This window comes from Ceratotherium simum, chromosome 9, assembly GCF_057802395.1.
Source record: "Ceratotherium simum simum isolate JZ-2026a chromosome 9, ASM5780239v1, whole genome shotgun sequence".
NCBI classification, from domain to species: Eukaryota; Metazoa; Chordata; class Mammalia; order Perissodactyla; family Rhinocerotidae; genus Ceratotherium; species Ceratotherium simum.
The window spans coordinates 1,006,117-1,026,002 of NC_141908.1; the positions used below are offsets into that span (position 1 = coordinate 1,006,117).

Consider the following 19,886-nt stretch of genomic DNA (forward strand, 5'->3'; position numbering starts at 1 on the left):
TAGGGTGGGAAAGAGAGAAAACCAGGTGGATTCTTGTACCTGTTGTTGAGAGGGAGTGTGGGACACTGAACTAACCTTCCTGAGGTGTGTTGAAGGATGTGACTAATTATGTGCTAGATACACTGTCAGGGGCAGTTGTTGGAGGTAATGGCAAGGAATGATGGAGAACAGAACATCAGAATAAGCCTGATAAGGAATTATAAAAAACAGGACATCAGGGTGAGCTCAGTGTAACTACTGATACAAACTGAGTAACGCCTGACTGCCACTAACAGAAGGATGATGGATGATAACTGGACCTTCAATTGTGTATCAACAAAGCTGAAAATCCACTGGCACTTTGTAGACACTTGCTGGCTATCTGAATGCATTTGAGATCTTTTTTTCCTAAATAATAAAATTATCTAATTCTCTATTTATGAATTGATGTGTTCCTTTGGGTCTTGATTTCTTTTTTTGCCCCCAAAAGTTTGATGACAAGGAGTGAGTCTCTCCCCTGGGAAAATTGTTGGAGGGTTTGTGACCGTCTTTGATCAGGTCAGAGGCCCTGACTGTTGGCTAAAAAGTCTTTCTTCAACACTTTGACTCAGTGAATACACCATTTGATGGATCTCACTGTTGTAGCTTACAACAAAGAAAAATCATGGTCGTATGTAAAACAACATCCTCTCTTTAGCTCAAATACAAGGAATAGAACCTATAATTAGAGAGCTAGAAAAACAGAGAATGGTGAAGAAATGACATTTGGCTTGTAATACTCCATCCTACCTGTGAAAAAGGAAGGAAAATTGGTGAGGAAGAGATCTGAGACAGACAAATACACTTACGGTTCCTCCAACACCTGTAGCACCCAACCCCGCTGCTATCTTAACCTCTGCATTCAGTGAGCCATCTGTTTTTCTGTAGAGACTTATGTGCAGCTTTCTTTTCCGTGACTTTAGCAGAGGACTCAAGGCATCTCTCTGTGTTTACTTGTGGAGGCTTTTAGTATTTGTGGCAACAGATCCCCAGGAGTTCAGAGATTTGCCTACTATATTCTCTAGGTATTTACAAGAGAACTCAATTTTTTTCCCACCTCAGGGGTCCATGCTAACTCACTATATGGATAATTTGTTGATAGCTAACACCTTCCATGCCTGTAAAGAAGATACTTTAGCTTTACTAAAATTTCAGCTTCTCAAGGACATTAAGCCTCCCTAGATAATTTGCAATATTATCAAACTCAAGTATTCGGGATATTTGTTATCAGCCGATGGAAGGAAAATAGCTCCATCCCCAAATCGGCGTGGTTTACCAATGAAGTGACCCACCGTGAAAAAACAGCTCCGCCATTGTGAGGCTCCCTGCCCTTTCTGAAAAGGCTGAGCCGCTCCCTGCCATGCTCCCTGAAGCGCCACCAGCTGCGCGTCTGCTGTGGTCAGAAGCAGCCAAGGCAGCCTTCCACACCCGCGCGCAGCCCTTGGTCCCCTCCCGGGGTGGGAGCCCCGAACTGGCGGGCTGGCAGGAGGCCGAGCCCCGCCTCCAGGCCCTCCGCGGACTCTTCTGGCTGTGGATTCTGCGCTCGGGAGAGCCAGGCCTTCCGGGAGCCACACCGGCAGCTGCTCTTCTGAGTGACAAGCCCAGGCTTTGACTCGGGGGCGTTAACGTCCTCACGTGTGCCTCAGGCCGCTACTGCTGTTGTCACATGACGCAACACCTGCCAGCGCGCTGCAGGCCTTCCTGCCGGGTCCTGAGGAGATTCCAGGCAGGTGTGAACTTAGGTACCCAGCCACTCTCTTGCCGGATCCTGACCAGACAGGTGAACACGACCTCCTCTCAGCCCGAGAGGGAGATACTCGGCCTGGGTCTGATTCATCTGATGTTCCTGTTCCAATGTCAACCTAGTATTGTTCACCGATGAGTCTTATGTGAGAGACACGCAGGGAAATATAAAAATGTCTTATGTAATAGTCGGGCTTATGGGATTTTAGAGGCTTATGTTTTCCCAAACGTAACATCAGCCCAAGCAGTGGAACTCACAGCTGTTACAGGAACTGTTAGCCACTGGTGGTCATGTGAGTTTCTATACTGGGAGTAAATATCTGGGACATGTCATGCTATGTACGGGACAAATGAAGAAAACAGAGGCTTTCTAACATTAATGGAAACTAAAATATCACAGGGGAAACAAATTGTTGATTTGCTAGTCATTGAAACTTCGACAGATTTCTGTAATTCATACCAGCTCTATGGGGGCTAGGTGGGGGATGGGGAGGCACTGGAGAGAAGGGCTCAGGGAGCTAACATTTACAGTGTTTTGTAGGCATGGGACCACTAAAGTCAGATGTGAGTCTGCTGCCAGCATCCAAGCCTGGAGGGTGGGGAAGCTGAACTTAGGCGGGAACGTGAGGCCAAGGGTAGATGGAAGAAATATTAAGGAAGCACTTGGTGCTAACAGGAGGGTGAATCGGAAGTAAGGAGGAGTCTAGGAAAATGCCTAGACTTCTGGACTGGGTGGCTGGGTGAATAGTTGTGACATTCGCCGTTAATGGAAATACAGGAAGAGGGTAAAGGCTTGCAGGACTCATTTTTGGTCATGCTGAATTTAAGGTGGATGTGTAAATAAATGTCGATGTGATTCTGGTTGATGACAGAAGTTGGATGCAAAGGAATCTTATAAACCAGGTACAAAAGTCTTGGGAGAGAAAACATCTGAGATTTTAGGCTTTACTCAGCTGAATGCCATGAATCCAGATGGAACAAGGTTTTTTTTGTTGTTGTTGTTGTTATGGGGATTTAAAAAAGTGTTCGGTGGGGTTGGCCCGGTGGTGCAAGCGGTTAAGTGGGCGCGCACTGCTGCGGCGGCCCGGGGTTTGCCGGTTCGGATCCCGGGCGTGCACCACCGCACCGCTTGTCAGGCCATGCTGTGGCGGCATCCCATATAAAGTGGAGGAAGATGTGCATGGATGTTAGCCCAGTGCCCGTCTTGCTCAGCAAAAAGAAGAGGATTGGCAGATGTTAGCTCAGGGCCGATCTTCCTCAAAAAAAAAAACAAAAGTGTTTGGAGATCTAAGATCTGCACTGACAGGTGAGGAGATGTCCAGCTCTACCTGTTAGCCCCAAAGTGTGTGAGGGGAAGGAGAAGGCTCCTGTCCAGACGTTGGCCTCACAAGAGAACCAGACTTCAGGGAAAGCAGAACAGAAGGGGATGAGCATTATGGGTTAGGTAGAAGTTGTGGGGACATGAAATGGTATTTTAGGGGGTATTTCTTGTTTTTTCTGGAGGAAGATGCCAGAGACTTCATCCAGGATTTCAAAAATTAGTCCTTAAATAATTTTCCCAGTACAAAGACTACACACAGTCAAGAATAGTAGGGCACACAAGGAAATACGATACTGTGAATGAAAATTAGCAATGCCACCCTACTGCCCCCAGAAATTAACAATGGACCCTCAAACTATGTTTAATGAATTAAGGACAAGCTTGGAAATATTTGTAGGGGGCAAGAAACTATAGAAAGTTATTTAGAAAATTTGAAAAAAAAAATAACAGAACTTCTAGAAATAAGTAAGATTAAAAATTCAATCAAGGTGTCTTGACTTGCTTGTTCCTGGGACGTTCTCTTTGGGAGCCCTGAACCACCATGTAAAAAAGCCAGCTAGGCTGAGGTTGACTTGTTGAAGAGGCCACATTTAGGCATTTTGGTCGACAGTCCCTGCCAAACCTGGCCTTCAGCCCCGGTTCCAAGGTGCCCGACGTGTGAGTGAAGCTGTCTTTCACCTCCAGACCAGCGCATCCATCAGCTAAGTAACTTGTTGAGTAACCTCAGACAATGCCACTTGGAGCAGGAGAGTCACCCCGCTGAGCCCTGCCCGAATTCCTGACCATGGTATGAACGAAAACAAACTCAAAGCTCACAGAAGAAAGCTAGGTTAAAGAAAAGTCTTAAGCAGCCTAAACTGCTGAAAAGGCCAGCGGTGCTGTTGGCCTCAGATAGCTAACAGTGGTTCCAGCAGCCCCTCTACAGGAGCCTAGGTGAAGCTGCAGAAGTTTGAAGATGATGCCACATGATGGCCAAAGAGGTCAAATAGTAGTGACTGTTACGGTAATTACTGGGAATGTCACTATGATGAAAAGTCAACTTGTGGAATGCATGTCAGCACTTTGCAAGAAAGCCCAGCAGCAGTGGAGGGGCACTGTTATAAGACAGTCCCAACCCCTATCATGCTTTTTGTGTAGAGGATGATGTGGGGTGGGAAAGACAGACACGGACAACCTGAGTTGAAAAGTGATGGGAGGGTGTGGAAACTGAATATGAAGAAGTTTTAAGACAACCTTAGCCAATGTATTTCGCTTAACTTTTCCTTCTTATGTATGCACAAGGACAATATAAAATCTATGTGCATATAAGTCATAAATGTTCTTTTAATAAGTACAAAATGAAAATTCTAATCAAGAAAGTGCCAGTTTGCAGCATTTTCTTTCTTATTTGTGCATAAATAATGGCACATTTCACAATCAATTGGGTTTTAGATGTTATGGAACATGGTATATTAGGGATGCACATGTAAGTGGAAAAATGAAACAGAAGCAAGGAATTGATTTTTGTAAAAGTTGAGATAGTGGGCACTTTTGGGGCCAAGGCAGGGGTCAGGAAGAGACCCTGGGCTTCTGGAAGGCTGGCCATGCTCTATGTCTTTACCTGGGTGTGGCTGGGTCTTCATTTTACTATTATGTGATGAATTGCAAATATATGTTTTATGCACTTTTCCATATACGTTATTTTTATGATAAAAGGTTTAAAATAAATTATAAACTTGGTTGTAAAATTGGGTGTCCCTTAGCCTTTAGGGGTGACCCTGTTCCTGAGGAAGTTGCTGAGGAGTAAAAGGTGCAACAGGTTGGGCGCAGCAAGCAGGCTATGCATGTCTTGCCCGCCAGCAGGATGCCAACTCTGGGCCAAGGTGAACTATGCAGAACAGCAGTCACCGGTGTCCTCTCCCAAGAGGGCAGCTCCCGATTTGCTAAGAAGGAACTGGCCAGCTGGAGGATGGCAACCCTCAAGGCTGGGTTTGGATCTCTGTCCAGATTGAAGGATTTTTGTGCTTGGATTGGTCAGTGGGGAAATGAGTTCTTTAAAGAATTCAAAGAATTCCCTCAAGACTTCTCTGGGGAAATTCATACAAATGGGAGTGAGAATTACTTGGCAATAAACTACAAATGTTAGCAAAGTCTTGAAATGCTGGGGTGGGACACATAGACGGTTAGAGGAGAAATAAGATTTCTAGAAAGTAAAGTAAGGATTGGAGGCAAAAAGTCCTTCAACTCACCAGTCAATTACTGTGGTTTCTCTGACTTTCGGAGAAAATAAGAAAGAGAAAGCAAGAGATGTCTTGCACTTAAACAATTTGGAAACAGAAATCCAAGTATAAGGGGCCTGAGGGCAGACGAGTGGACAGGATGGGGTCTTGGGATGGACTCTCCAAAGGCCTTCTCCTTCTAGGAGGTGTGTGGGGACTGTCCTTTTTGGGCTGAGGGCAGTGGATGGCTTTCCTTTTAGATAGTTTGGGGGCTCTGTCAGCAAAGGGTGGTGGGCACATCAGACATGGTCTCAGGGGGAGAGGAAGAGGACTCTTCTACTGTCTCTTTAGGTGTGTGTCTGTGTGTGCAAGTGCTATCTGTGCGTGTGGTCTTAACCCCATCCTTCCTAAACTCCCCTGCGTGGACTGACTGGATTAAATACTCTGAGATGTGGGTCCAAGAGACCTGTTTGTTAGGGGCACAGGGCACAAAGAAGGCACAGACACCCACGCCCTAATCTCCACCCATGGTGCCTGGGCAGGATGCCTTCCTCGCTGAGAGAGGTGGCCGTGCTGGGCCATGGCCTCAGTGTCTGGTCAGGTGAGCCAAGGGGGCACCTGTCCTCAGGTGTGTGTGAGGCCTCATGGGTCCTAGTGTCCTGTCTGCTGCTCCTGTAGTCAGACATGAGATGTAGCTCCAGCATCCCCAGTGTGGCAGCAAGAGAAGTGGCATTTCTAATTTTATTGGCTTTATCTCACACAGTGAAATAAAGCTTAATAACAGAAACCAGAAAAGGAAGCTGCTGCTCGTTAGTATGCGTTTAGCTACTCCTTGTCCGCAAAACGGTAAATCCAGTCTTAACACGTTCAGCTTTCTCATGATTCTCATTCTTCTCTTTCCAAGATGAGACAATCCTGACGCTCTTCTTGGAGAAATTCTGTGTGTGTGTGTGTGCGTGTGTGTAACTTGTTCCTTTTCCAGCTGGAATTAAACTTACCTGGTGAAAGAGGCAGCAGGGAAACAACCGGAACTACTGAGTATTTAGGTGGAACAGTGGGAGTTTCAGAGATGGTGGTGGTGATGATGGTGACCACAGATAGATAAAGACAGCACTTTGTGATCTGTTACTCTGAGAATTTTGGAATAGTGTTTGAATGGTATGTATATCAGCATTGGGAATTAATGAATACTGTGCTAAATGTTCTTTTCTTCACTTACATTCTGATTAATTGAAAATTTACCTGGCTCTAAAAAGTTCAATTTTTTTTCCAGTTACAATTTTGGGGTTGTGAGTCTGTATCTTTCAAGTCTATAGTGTCTACCAGCTTCATCAGAGATAAGAATTCCAAAGCTGCTGAAACATGAACTGAATTGGGAATTGGGTAATTCATTAAGATGAGAAGATGAAGTTATACATTGGACATTTATTAGCATAAGATAGATGCAATTTTTTTCTTTCCTTTGCTTTTTCCCCTCAGATAATAATACAAGTGACCATTTAAAATGCAGGAAGACGATGTGGGGAAGTGGAAGGAGTATGGACTGCCACCTCTTGTCCATGTCCAGGTCACCTGGACCAGGTGATCCACCTCGCTTCGGCGTTCTCAGCTGTAAAGCAGGGAGAGCAGGGCCGAGCCCCCGAGGCTGTGGTGAGGCTCAGAACAATGTGCTGAAGCGCCTGGTGTTCGTGTGCGCCTGGGAGGCCTGCACAGCGCTGATCGCAGATGCATGGGTGAGTGATGTGTGCATGGTTCTGCAGGCCTGTTTATTTACAAAGTCAGGTTCAACTAAGTGATTTTTTCCCCTTTTTCATTTTCAAAAGCAAGGTCGATGGGGAAACTTCCCATCCCATTTCTTGAGGGGAGACCCATGATGATGGGGTGCAGTGAACTTCACACACTTGGGGGCTACACACACCTCAAGAATGGACTGACGGCTTGAGAGGCAGCTCTTCCTCAGGAGCCCCTCTATCCTGTTGTAAAGGATGAAAGACAGCATCACACCTCATGGGGAATTTTCTCAGGAGAGAGACTTTGGAAAAATTCTCCTTTCAATGGAGTTTCTTTTCCAAATAAGAAAGGAGCTTTTGAAGGCTGTGGAAGGGAAACATTTAAAATTGAGGACTGGACTTGGGAATATACATGGGGCAGCCTTCACATAAGTCTATTGATTATATTTCTTGGTTTGGGGATTTTTTTTTAACCTGATGAGCTTAATTGATTCTAGGAAGATATTTATAAGTAAATACAGTTTAACCATTTCATTATCCTACCATACCTGGTAAGATCAAAGCAGACACTGCATTTATTTATTTTCTCACCGCCCCCTCCAATGCCCTCTCTGGGTGTTTTGGGCTGGCTCCAACACTTTTCCAGTTCCTCTCAGTCCCATGCAGTATAATATCAAAAATATTAAACTCCTAACACTTATCCAATTTAAATCTCCCTCCCTCCCTTGTTTCCCCATCCCCTGGGACCTCAACCAGGTTTGGAAGAGAGAGAGCCACCGTGGCCTCCTTCACCATTGTCCTGGGACAGACAGAGAGCCACCGTGGCCTCCTTCACCATTGTCCTGGGATAGAGAGAGCCGCATTCACCATGGCCTAGCTCTTCCTCATCTCTGGTTTTGGTCTCTGGCCCCTACAGGGCTGGCGTGGGGGAAAGGAGACAGAAGGGGGAGGGAGTGTCTCCCTGGCTGGCGTGGTTGTCACCTAGCACTGGACATCCGTCATGGACACTTGCTGACTCTGTCTCATGAAGACCTTGGAGGTTCCATGAGACCTTCCTTCCGTCCGTCCTTGGGGTCCTTGGTCCACCCCAAGGGGATTTTCTGTCCTCCCTCTACCTGTTGTCCTCCAGGTGCATTTCCTTTTGAAATGGCCTCAGACTCGCTCCTCTCTGTAGAATTGAGGAGTCACGTGCCCTCACCTCACTTTTGGCAGAAGTGTAGCTCCCTCCTGACGCTGCATTCGCTTCTGCTCCATGTTTTGGGCCTCCCAACCCTAGCCTGTGCCTTTGGACTTCTGGCTGAGTCAGAGATGTCCCTGCATCCTGCACACTCCTAGAGGCTGCAGCACAACCTCTGAGTGGCTGTCTTGAGGACCTCTTTACCTGGTGTCTCCACGTGGGGGAGGTGCCGCTGCGCACCAACAACTCTTCCCACAGGGACCCCTGCCAGCTGCTTTGTGTCCAGCGTTAGTGTTGGCTGCAGTGGCTGACGCTTGAGAACCAGTTTAATCATCTCTGAACATGAACGTGGTCCAGAAAGCTTTGGGATTCATGGCACCAGCTGAGTTGTTCATGGCCTTTGGGGCCTCAGAAAACTCTCAGGAAAGGAGAGACCCCATAACCGCTTGTCACCCTGGTAATTACTGAGGGATTTTGAATACGTAGAGTGACCACAAACTTTGTCTTATGCTCTGTGGTGGGCATGCAGCTCCTACAGACTGGAAACTTGAGGATGGAGTGGAAGTGTAATGGTTCCATGCCTTCAAAGAGCCCACGTGTGTGCCCTCCTGGACCAGGCCCACAGACGCGGCAGGTGCAGCCTCAGCCCTTACAAATGACAACCGTGACACAGGGTGTCGACACCAGGACTGGGTTGTTCTTGAAGAGCAATTCTTTATCTTTGTCTAGGGTGGTAGACAGCTGTCTTCCTAGTATTCATCCCCCTTCTTCCTTAATAACAGAATCCTGATTTTGTTTGGGGGTCGACGTGCCCAGAGAAGATCCTCGCTCTCTGGCCTCTGGTGCATCTCCAGTTGCCAGGTGATGTAGTCTGGCTGATGAGTTACAAGCTGACGGTTTCCGGTGAAGCATGGGGATGTTCCTTGCCTGCTTCTCTCTTGTTCAGTAGACAGAGATGAGGCCAGAGGAGTAGCCATCTGTGGCCAAAGGATGGTGGAGCTAAATCATGGGCATGTACCTGCCCATCTGTCTCCTTTGGGAGTTACTGCATTACAGGCAAGCGCCCCTGTATGTTTAAATTACTGTGAGTTGGATGTTCTTTTGCTTGTAGCTGAATGCAATCCTGGGTGACACATCTGGGGGCTAGGAGGGGTTTGCACGAGGCAGAGTGCTCCTGGAACCCAATGGGGCTTCTGGAAGGGCCTCCCTGAATTCCTCTTCATTGTCCCTTCAGGACACAGGGGCGGGGGTGGTGAGGGAAGGGAGCCAGAGCAGCCCAGGGGCGTGTCTCCTTCACTCACTCAGCCCAGGTCTCTGCCCTCTGAGTGCACTCTGAGTGCTATCATATTCAACTGTGGTGTCTTCAGGGGCCGGGCCCATCTTGCCTTCATCCTCATTAAACCCAGCGTGGGGCTGGGCCACCAAGGAGGAGGAGGGCACCTGTGAATGCACGTCTGATTGGTTCTTGGTGGTCACAGCCAGCCCTTGCAGGGCCGGGGGGCTGCCAAGGTTGGGGGCCCCAGCACCTCGTGGGAGAGCACAGAGGCCATGCGCCAGATGCCTCAGAAGGTCTGCATCAGGGGGTTCCTGAGGCCAGTGGGTGAGGAGGTGGTGCTGCCGGGGAGAGTCTCACCTTCAAACCACAGCTGGTCTCGCGGGCGCACATTCCCAGTTAGAAACAGTGTTATGGAGCCTCCCACAGTACGAAGAGGGAAGAGGGAAAAACTAACATTTCTTGAGTGTGTGTTTGTACTGAGACTTGACATTGGACCCTCCCAGCCACCCAGAGAGGTGTTGCTAATACTGCCATGGCAGAGGTAAAGTAAAGAAGGGGAGCAGTGAGTGAAGCACCCCAAATCACATGTCTTCTGAGGGAAGAGGCAGCATCCAGACTCTCTCTGATAGGAAGGCCCTGCATCCCCCTTAGCTAGATGGAAAGAACTGCAGTGAAAATTCCATTTCACAGACTGGCCCATGGGGCATTCTGAGCAATTGAATTCAGTGAAAACATGAGTGCTTTAAATATTGCTGTAACTTTTTAAAAATTTCAATTCATCAGAAGTTTCTCTCTTGCCCAGCCCCCTCTGAATTCCTGACATGTACCTCATGTTGCCCTTGGGTGTCTGATAGGCATCCTTGACCCCTGGCCCTCACCCACCCTGACCTTCTCATGGTATGGTAGGAGGACCCAGGTTAAAATCCCCCCTTGATGCGTGCGAGCTGCCAGATCTTAAGGAAATTACTTAAGCTCTCTGAACCACCTTTTCCTTGGTGTGAAATGGAGATGGAGAGAGCTCCCTGGTAGGGCGGTTGTAAAAATTACATCAGAGATGGAAGAAAGTCACCAGGGTGGTTGTAAACATTTGGTGGTATGATGTAAGAAAGGCTCTGGCAGGGGGCCTGGGGTGTGGTAGATGCTTAAGGCATGCAAATCACAATGGCTCCTCCTCTGCCCCCAGCCCAGGGCCACCTAACCCCACTCAGTCTTGATCAATTAAGATAAAGCTAGCTGCTCTAATAGACGGTGGCTGCTAAACACCTTAGCATTTTATTTCTTGCTCACACAAAGTCCAGTCAGTCCATGGAGGTTAGGGGTGGAGGGTGCTTTGTGCCGTTATCACAGACCAAGGCTTGAAATCTGGATGGAGCCCCTGCCGTTACCAGAGTCTGGGTCCTGGGATGCCCTTGGTGTTGCCATCTGGCTGCAAACAGAGGGGGAGAGAGAGAGAGAGTAGAAGACGTGGGTGAGGTTGCAGAGCACACGTCGCCTCCACTCCCATCCCTGTCACACCACATGAGTGCAGAGGCTGCTGGGAGATGGATTCCTAGTGTGTGCCAGGAGGGGTGGGAGGGTCTGGAGAACAGCTCACCAGCCGCAGCTACGGCGTTGCTCTGAGAATGGAGAGCAGATGCCTGAAAGCAGTTGGCTTTCACAGGGGTGAGCTGTCCTGATTGCTTGTGCTCCCATCTAGACAGAACATCGGTCTTTTCTGGATCTGCTGAATCAGAGGGGCTGCCTTTCTCAGGGCAGAGTCCAAATTCCCAACTTGTATGAAATGTGATTTTTCTCCCCACTGGTGAATAATGTGATTCCCAGAGACATCAGCAAGGTGTTCTCTGCACCCTGTGAGTCCTCCTTTGGGAGGACCTGCAACAGCCTGCGTCCTGCTCTTGGCATGGAGCGGTGAGCTGAGCTGAAGGACACTAACAAGACCACGCCCAGGAGTTTTTTTCTTGTAGTACAACTAGATGCTGATTCAAGATTTTTGATGAAAATCAGGTTTTTGGGCACTTGCTGCAGTTTATCCGAGCTTCCTCATGAAGAAGACTCTGCCTGTGACTCTCACCATGTAGACCGAGGTTTCCTGCCTCATGACCTCGTCCTGCTCTGACATCCCTGGGAGCACATAGTGCAGTCAATATCTTCAATCTTTTCGGACTAAATTCACTCCCTCTAGGGAGCCAGAGGAAAGGATGATTCAAAGAGACACAACAATTTGGATTCAGCCATTTTTGATATTTGGGTTAAATTCTATTAAAGTGAATGTTCTGCACTACCTAAATCATTTATTTTGAGAATGATTTGTCATTATTTCTAAAAACATACTTATAACTCTGGGGTGTAGTAGATGACAAACATTGACTTTTAAAAGACTTTACTTTCAGACACATTGATTTTTGATGACATGAATTGTATCTATAAAGAGTGTTCAGTAAGATCAGGGAGACTAATAGCACGTGAACCACAAAGACATGGAATCTAATACAGCAAAACTCGCCTCCCATTCTTCAGTCCTGGACGCCAGCAGCTCCCCCAAGCCTTCTCTGGGCTAGAGAAGACCCGGCTCATTCTGAATGCATTTCATGAGGTGAAGACGGAGTGGATGGTCATGCCACCCAAGCTGTGTCTTTCCTTTACCTTTAGTTGCCTCTTCAGGAGACTGGCAGCACCTCCCTCGTTAGCCTCAGTGTGTTCTGCTGTCCACTGATATGTTTTGCCTGTAGCCACCTTCTGCCTGGAATCTTCAGTGGTATCTCTGCCTCCAGTGTCCTCTGGCCAGTTCCTCAGGGTGTCTGTTTCTATGCCTCAGCAGAAGATATGGGGGATCTGTTGTCTGTGTGGGGTGGAGGGGAAGGTGGATGAGGGCCCTTACTCAGGGCCTGCACAAGTACCCTGGAGCCAGGGACTGGAGTTGGAATTCCACCCCCACCACCTACTAGCTCTGTGACCTCAGACAGGCTTCATAACCTCATTGTGTCTCAGTTCCCCCACCTGTCAAATGTCTAATAACAGTTGCTGCTTCCCAAGGGTGTCACAAGGGTTAGACGATGAGTTAAGAGCTGGCAGGCATCGAGACTATGCTCAGTGTAGACGAGGGGTCACCCACATGCCTGCCACAAAGTCTGCTGCATTTACCCCAGAGCCCTGTGAGGAGGAGTCTCCATTGTTCAGACAAGAATGTTCACGTTCAGAGAAACAGAGAGACTTGCTGGATGCTGGAGACCTCTTAGGATGTCACTAGGCAGGGCCCAGAACCCCAGACACAGAGAAGTGTCTCGGGTCCAGGAGGAGGGGAGGTCCCATAAATACCCAGCTGGGGTGCCTGCTTGTTCTCTTTGGAAAGTATCCGCATGCAAGGTACTCCGCCACCCTCTGCCCCGCCTCCCAGTTCACACACTCAACACATTTCTGAACCTAGGGAAGGATGGCCAGCAGACAGCTGACTGGCGATCTGGAACCTTGTCTCCAGGAGGCACAGCTGAGCAAGGGGTGGGCTTGGGTTTCCCTGCTACCCTGCAGGGCCTCTGGCAGGCTCTCTCCTGCTTTTGCCTCCCCTCACACATCTTCCTCCACCTAGGACCCTACGCTCAGCAACCTTAGCCCACCCCCACCTGTTCTCTGCACAGCCAATCCTGTCCAGGTCCTCCCTCCTCACCCTTGCTGATGCCTGTCATGGCAACATACATTCCCCCGAAACCCACAAGGCTGTTAGCTGCTTGAGGCAAGAAGCTGTGACTATTGCTCTGTCTGCCCAGCTCCCTGCCAGGGCCCGTCCCAGGCCCTGTTTGTTAGAAGGATGGATCACATCACTGGAGCCCTTTATTAAACCTGAAATATGGAGGAGACCAGCCCTCACCTGCCATGGTTACAAGGCTAACTAATTTATCATAAGGACCATGCCTGCAACATGCAGGCTCACAACAAGCATCCACTGTTACTATTATTCCCGTAGTTCACAGGGAGACACAGTGGCCACCTGGGCTTCCTGGCTTTCCATATTACCCACCAACTTCCTCTTTCCACGTATTCACTGTTTTCGTGAACCACAGCCCCCGTGGTTGGGTGGTTGGTGGGTAGGAGATAGGAGTGGTGGTGGAGGGCCTGATCTGGGCATGCAAGATTTCTAGCTCAGGTGGAGGCTTTTCTTCAGTGCAAACTATAATCTTTCGTAATGAAGCAGCTGCTGGGTATAATTCTTGTTCTTTCCAGCACCTGATCTGCTCTTGAAAAGAACAGTCTTCACCATGAGTGGCATCTAAACTAAGGAAATAAACCAAGTGATGGAGTGAGGCTGACAGAAGACAATTATTTAGAAAAGTTCAGATAATTATTGCCGTTTGCACAAGATTGCTGCTAAAACAGGCAACTGTGACAGCTGGGAGGGTCTGTTGCAGGAGAGGCAGCGTGTTGTGGTGCAAAGAATTTAGTGTGTCTCTGGAATTAGAGACCTGAGCTCCAATCCTGGGCCACGAGGCAGGTCCTTCCACCTCTCCGATTCCCAATTTCCTCCTCTGTATCCGTGCCCTCAGTGCACGGAGACTGAAATGACAAATGCACAGAAAGCACAGTGCCTGGCCCCACAGGGATCACCAGCAGCTTATGTTTGTAGATCTCAACAGTACCAAGTATTTTCACCTTTGTTAGCTACAGCATTTCTTTTGACTTGGTAAGACTTCTATAAAACATGTAGGGCAGGAACTTATGTCTCTATTTGTCCAGGGGGCTGAAGTGAGAAGTTAAGGTACTTGAACACAAGATCAGACACTGCAGGAAAGACACTGGAAGCCAATCTGACTCTGAGTCCTGTTGTCTTTTTTTAAAACATTTTTAAAAATTGAGGTGAAATCCACATAAAATGAACTCTTTTAAAGTGAATAATTCAATACATTTAGTACATGTATGAGGTTGTGCAACAACCACCTCTCTCTAGTTCCAAAATATTTCCATCACCCCAAAAGGAAACCCCATATTCATTAAGCAGTTGTTCTCCATTCCTCCCCTCCAGCCCCTGACAATCACCATGTGTTCTGTCACTATGGCTTACCTATTCTAGACATGTTGTATGAATGAAATCATACGATGTGTGACCGTTGGTGTCTGGCTACTTTCACCTGGCATAATATTTTGAGGTTTGTTCATGTTGTGGCATGTGTCAGTACATCATGCCTTTTTATGGTTCTGTAATATTCCATTGTACGGACATACTGCAGTTTGTTCATCTGTTCATCCATTGATGGACATTTGGGTTGTTTCCACCTTTTGGATATTGTGAATAGTGCTGCTGAGAATGTGTGCGTACATGTATGAGTACCTGTTTTCACTTCTTTTGGTTATACACAGAGGATTGGAATTTCTGGGTTATGTGGTAATTTTTTTTAGCTTTTTGATAAAGCACCAAACTGCTTTACATGGTGGCTGAATCATTTTACCTTCCCATGAGCAACGTACAAGGGTTCCAATTTCTCCACATCCTCACCAATACTTGTTATTGTCCATTTTGATTATAGCCATCCTAGTGACTCTGAAGTGGTACTTCATTGTTGTTTTGATTTGCATTTCCCTAGTGACCAATGAACTTGAACGTCTTTTCATGTACTTGTTGGCCATTTCTATATTCTCTTTGGAGAAATGTCTGTTCAACTCTTTTGCCCATTTTTTATTGCAATAACATTGGTTTATAACATTATATAAATTTCAGGTGTACATCATTATACTTCTATTTCTGCATAGACTACGTCATATTCACCACCCAAAAACTAATTACAATCCATCACCACACGACAAGTGCCTAGTCATCCCTTTTGCCTTCCTCCCTCCCATCTTCTCTGGTAACCACCAATCCAATCTCTGTGTCTATGTGATTGTTTGTTGTTTTCATCTTCTGCTTATGAGTGAGATCATACGATATTTGACGCCTCTGACTTATAACGCTTAGGATAATACCCTCAATGTCCATCCATGTTGTCATAAATGGCTGGATTTCATCGTTTCTTATGGCTGAGTAGTATTCCATTGTGTATGTATACCACAACTTTTTCATCCATTCGTCCCTTGATAGGCACTTAGGTTGCTTCCAAGTCTTGGCTATTGTGAATAATGCTGCAATGAACACAGGGGTGCATGTATCTTTATGCATTGGTGTTTTCTTGTTCTTTGGATAAATACCCAGCAGTGGAATAGCTGGATCATATGGTAGTTTTATCCTTAATTTTTTGAGGAATCTCCATACTGTTTTCCACAGTGGCTGCACCAGTTTGCACTCCCACCAGCAGTGTATGAGAGTTCCCTTCTTTCCACATCCTCTCCAACACATGTTGTTTCCTGTCTTGTTAATTATAGCCATTCTGACAGGCGCAAGGTGATATCTCATTGTAGTTTTGATCTGCATTTCCCTGATAGTTAATGATGTTGAACATCTTTTCATGTGCCTCTTGGCTATCTGTATATCTTCTTTGGAGAAATGTCTGTTCAGGTCTTTTGCCCATTTTTGTAGTTGGGTTGTTAGTTGTTTTGTTGTTGAGATGCATGAGTTCTTTATATATTTTGGAGATTAACCCCTTATCCGATATATGGTTTGCAAATATCTTCTCCCAATTGTTAGGTTTTCTTTCCGTTTTGTTGATGGTTTCCTTCACTGTGCAGAAGCTTTGTAGTTTGATATATTACCATTTGTTTATTTTTTCTATTGTTTCTCTTGCCTGGTCTGACATGGTGCTTGAAAATATGTTGCTGACACCAATGTGGAAGAGCGTGCTTCCTATGTTTTCTTCTAGAAGTCTCATGGTTTCAGGTCTTACATTCAAGTCTTTAATCCATTTGGAGTTAATTTTTGTGTATGGTGTAAGATAATGATCTACTTTCATTTTTTTGCATGTGGCTGTCCAGTTTTCCCAGCACCATTTGTTGAAGAGACTTTCCTTTCTCCATTGTATGTTCTTGGGTCCTTTGTCAGAGATTAGTTGTCCATAGATGTGTGGGTTTATTTCCGGGCTCTGGATTCTGTTCCATTGATCTGTGTGTCTGTTTTTGTGCCAGTACCATGCTGTTTTGGTTACTATAGCTTTGTAGTATATTTTGAAATCAGGGAGTGTGATACCTCCAGCTTTGTTCTTTTTTCTCAGGTTTCTTTTGGCTATTTGGGGTCTTTTGTTGTTCCATGTAAATTTTAGAATTATTTGTTCTATTTCTGTGAAAAATGTTGGGACTTTGATAGGGATTGGACTGAATCTATAGATTGCATTAGGAAGCATGGACATTTTAACTATGTTGATTCTTCCAATCCAAGAGCGTGGAATATCTTTCCAATTCTTTGTGTCTTCTCCAATTTCTTTCAGCAATGTTTTATAGTTTTCAGTGTACAGATCTTTCACCTCTTTGGTTAAGTTTATTCCTAGGTATTTTATTCTTTTTGTTGCAATTGTAAATGGGATTGTAGTCTTAATTTCTCTTTCTGCTGCTTCGTTGTTAGTGTATAGAACGCAACTGATTTTTGTATGTTGATTTTGGATCCTGCAACTTTACTGTATTCATTTATTATGTCTAAAAGTTTTTTTGTGGATTCTTTAGGGTTTTCTATATATAAAATCATGTCATCTGCAAAGAGTGACAGTTTTGCTTCTTCCTTTCCATTTTGGATCCCTTTTATTTCTTTTCCTTGCCTGATTGCTCTGGCTAGGACTTCCAATACTATGTTAAATAGGAGTGGTGACAGTGGGCATCCTTGTCTGGTTCCTGTTCTTAGAGGGATAGCTTTCAGTTTTTCACCATTGAGGATGATATTAGCTGTGGGTTTGTCGTATATGGCCTGTATTATGTTGAGGTACTTTCCTTCTATACTCATTTTATTCAGATTTTTTTTTTATTATAAATGGATGTGGTATTTTGTCAAATGCTTTCTCTGCATCTATTGAGATGATCATGTGATTTTTATTCTTCATTTTGTTAAAGTGGTGTATCATGTTGATTGACTTGCTGATGTTGAACCATCCCTGCATCCCTGGAATAAATCCCACTTGATCATGGTGTATGATCTTTTGAATGTATTGTTGTATTCGATTTGCTAGTATTTTGTTCAGGATTTTTGCATTGATGTCCATCAGTGATATTGGCCTGTAATTTTTTGTTGTTGTTGTTGTTGTCCTTGTCTGGTTTTGGTATTAGGGTAATATTGGCCTTGTAGAATGAGTTAGGAAGCTTCCCCTCCTCTTCAATTTTTTGGAAGAGTTTGAGAAGGATAGGCATTAAGTTTTTCTTGAATATTTGCTAGAATTCACCAGGGAAGCTGTCTGGTCCTGGACTTTTATTTTTGGGGAGGTTTTTGATTACTGTTTCCATCTTCTTACTGGTGATTGGTCTATTCAAATTCTCTATTTCTTCTTGATTCAGTTTTGGAAGGTTGTATGATTCTAAGAATTTATCCATTTCTTCTAGATTATCCCATTCGTTGGCATATAGCTTTTTGTAGTATTCTCTTATAATCTTTTGTATTTCTGAGGTGTCCGTTGTAATTTCTCCTCTTTTGTTTCTGATTTTATTCATTTGAGCCTTCCCCCCTTTTTCCTGGTGAGTCTAGCTAAACGTTTGTCAATTTTGTTTATTTTTTCAAATAACCAGCTCTTGGTTTCATTGATTTTTTCTATTGTGTTTTTAATCTCTATTTCATTTAATTCTGCTATGATTTTTATGATTTCCCTCCTTCTACTGATTTTGGGCTTTGTTTGTTCTTCTTTGTCCAGTTCCTTTAGGTGCATTGTTAGATTGTTTGTTTGAGATTTTTCTTGTTCATTGAGCTAGGCCTATATTGCTATAAACTTCCCTCTTAGAACCGCTTTTGCTGTATCCCATAAATTCTGGCATGTTGTATTTTCATTTTCATTTGTCTCCAGGTATTTTTTGATTTCTCCTTTGATTTCTTCATTGACCCAAAATTGTTGTTCAGTAGCATTTGGTTTAATCTACACACAATTTGGCTTTTCTGATTTTCTTCCTATAGTTGATTTCTAGTTTCATATTGTTGTGGTCAGAAAAGATGCTTGGTATTATTTCAATCTTCTTAAATTTATGGAGACTTGTTTTGTGGCCTAATATGTGATCAATCCTGGAGAATGTTCCTTGTGCATTTGAAAAGAATCTGTATTCTTTGGTTTTTGGATGGAATGTTCTATATATATCTACTAAGTTCATCTGTTCTAGTGTGTTGTTTAAGGTGAATGTTTTCTTATTGATCTTCTGTTTGGATGATCTACCCAGTGGAGTGTTAAAGTCCCCTACTATTATTGTCTTACTGTCTATTTATCCTTTTATGTCTATTAGTAATTGCTTTATATATTTAGGTGCTCCTATGTTGGGTGGATAGATATTTACAAGTGTTATATCCTCTTGTTGGATTGTTCTCTTGATCATTATGTAGTGCCCTTCTTTGTCTCTTGTTACAGTTTTTGTTTTAAGGTCTATTTTGTCTGATATGAGTATTACTACCCTACCTTTCTTTTCATTGCCCTTTGCATGGAGTATCTTTTTCCATCCTTCACTTTCAGTGTGTGTGTGTTTAGGTCTGAAGTATGTCTCTTGTATGCAGCATATATATGGGTGTTGTTTTTTTATGCCATCAGCCACCCTATGCCTTTTAATTGGAGCGGTTACTCCATTGACATTTGAAGTAGCTATTGATAAGTATGTACTTACTGCCATTTTTAAACTTTTTTTCTCGATGTTTTGGTTGTTCTTCTCTGTTCCTTTCTTCTCTTGCTCTCTTCACTTGCAATTTGATGGCTTTCTTTAGTATTATGTTTGGGTTCCTTTCTCTTAGTTTTTTGTGTATTTATTATAGGTTTCTGGTTTGTGATTACCGCAGGGTTCATATACAGTAAACTGTGTATGTAGCAGTCTATATGAAGTTGATGATCTCTTTCTGAAAGCTCTACTCTTTAACTCCTCTCCTCCCACATTTTATGTTTTTGATATCATATCTCACCTCTTTTTTGTGCGTTTGTATCCAAACTCTCTCATGGAAATAGATAATTTTTCCTATTTCTGGTCTTCTCTTTTCCCCTTAATTAAGTCCCTTTAGCATTTCTTGTAGGACTGGTTTCTTGGTGATAAACTCCTTTAATTTTTGCTTGTCTGGGAAACTCTTTATCCTTCCTTCCATACCAAGTGATATCCTTGCCAAGTAGAGTATTCTTGGCTGTAGGTGTTTTCCTTTTAGCACTTAAAATATATCACGCTGCTCTCTTGCAGCCTGTAAGGTTTCTGCTGAGAAGTCAGCTGATAGCCTCATGGGGTTTCCTTTGTATGTCACTTGTTGTCTTTCTCTTGCACCTTTTAGGATTCTCTATCTTTAAATTCTGGGCATTTTAATTATGATGTGTCTTGATGTGGGCCTCTTTGGGTTTATCTTGTTTGGTGCTCTCTGTGC

General features: G+C 44.8%; 1 protein-coding gene across 4 annotated transcripts in view; it reads left to right on the forward strand.

Moving 5' to 3' along the window:
- The window catches only part of PLEKHB2 (pleckstrin homology domain containing B2), a 194,737-nt gene that overhangs the window by 143,989 nt on the left and 30,862 nt on the right, over nucleotides 1-19,886 (forward strand). For all 4 annotated transcript variants that reach the window (XM_087434993.1, XM_087434991.1, XM_087434994.1 and 1 more), the window contains exon 8: nucleotides 6,760-7,013. In XM_087434993.1, coding sequence (XP_087291119.1) covers nucleotides 6,760-7,013 — 254 coding nt within the window. The remainder of the gene's footprint in view (nucleotides 1-6,759; nucleotides 7,014-19,886) is intronic.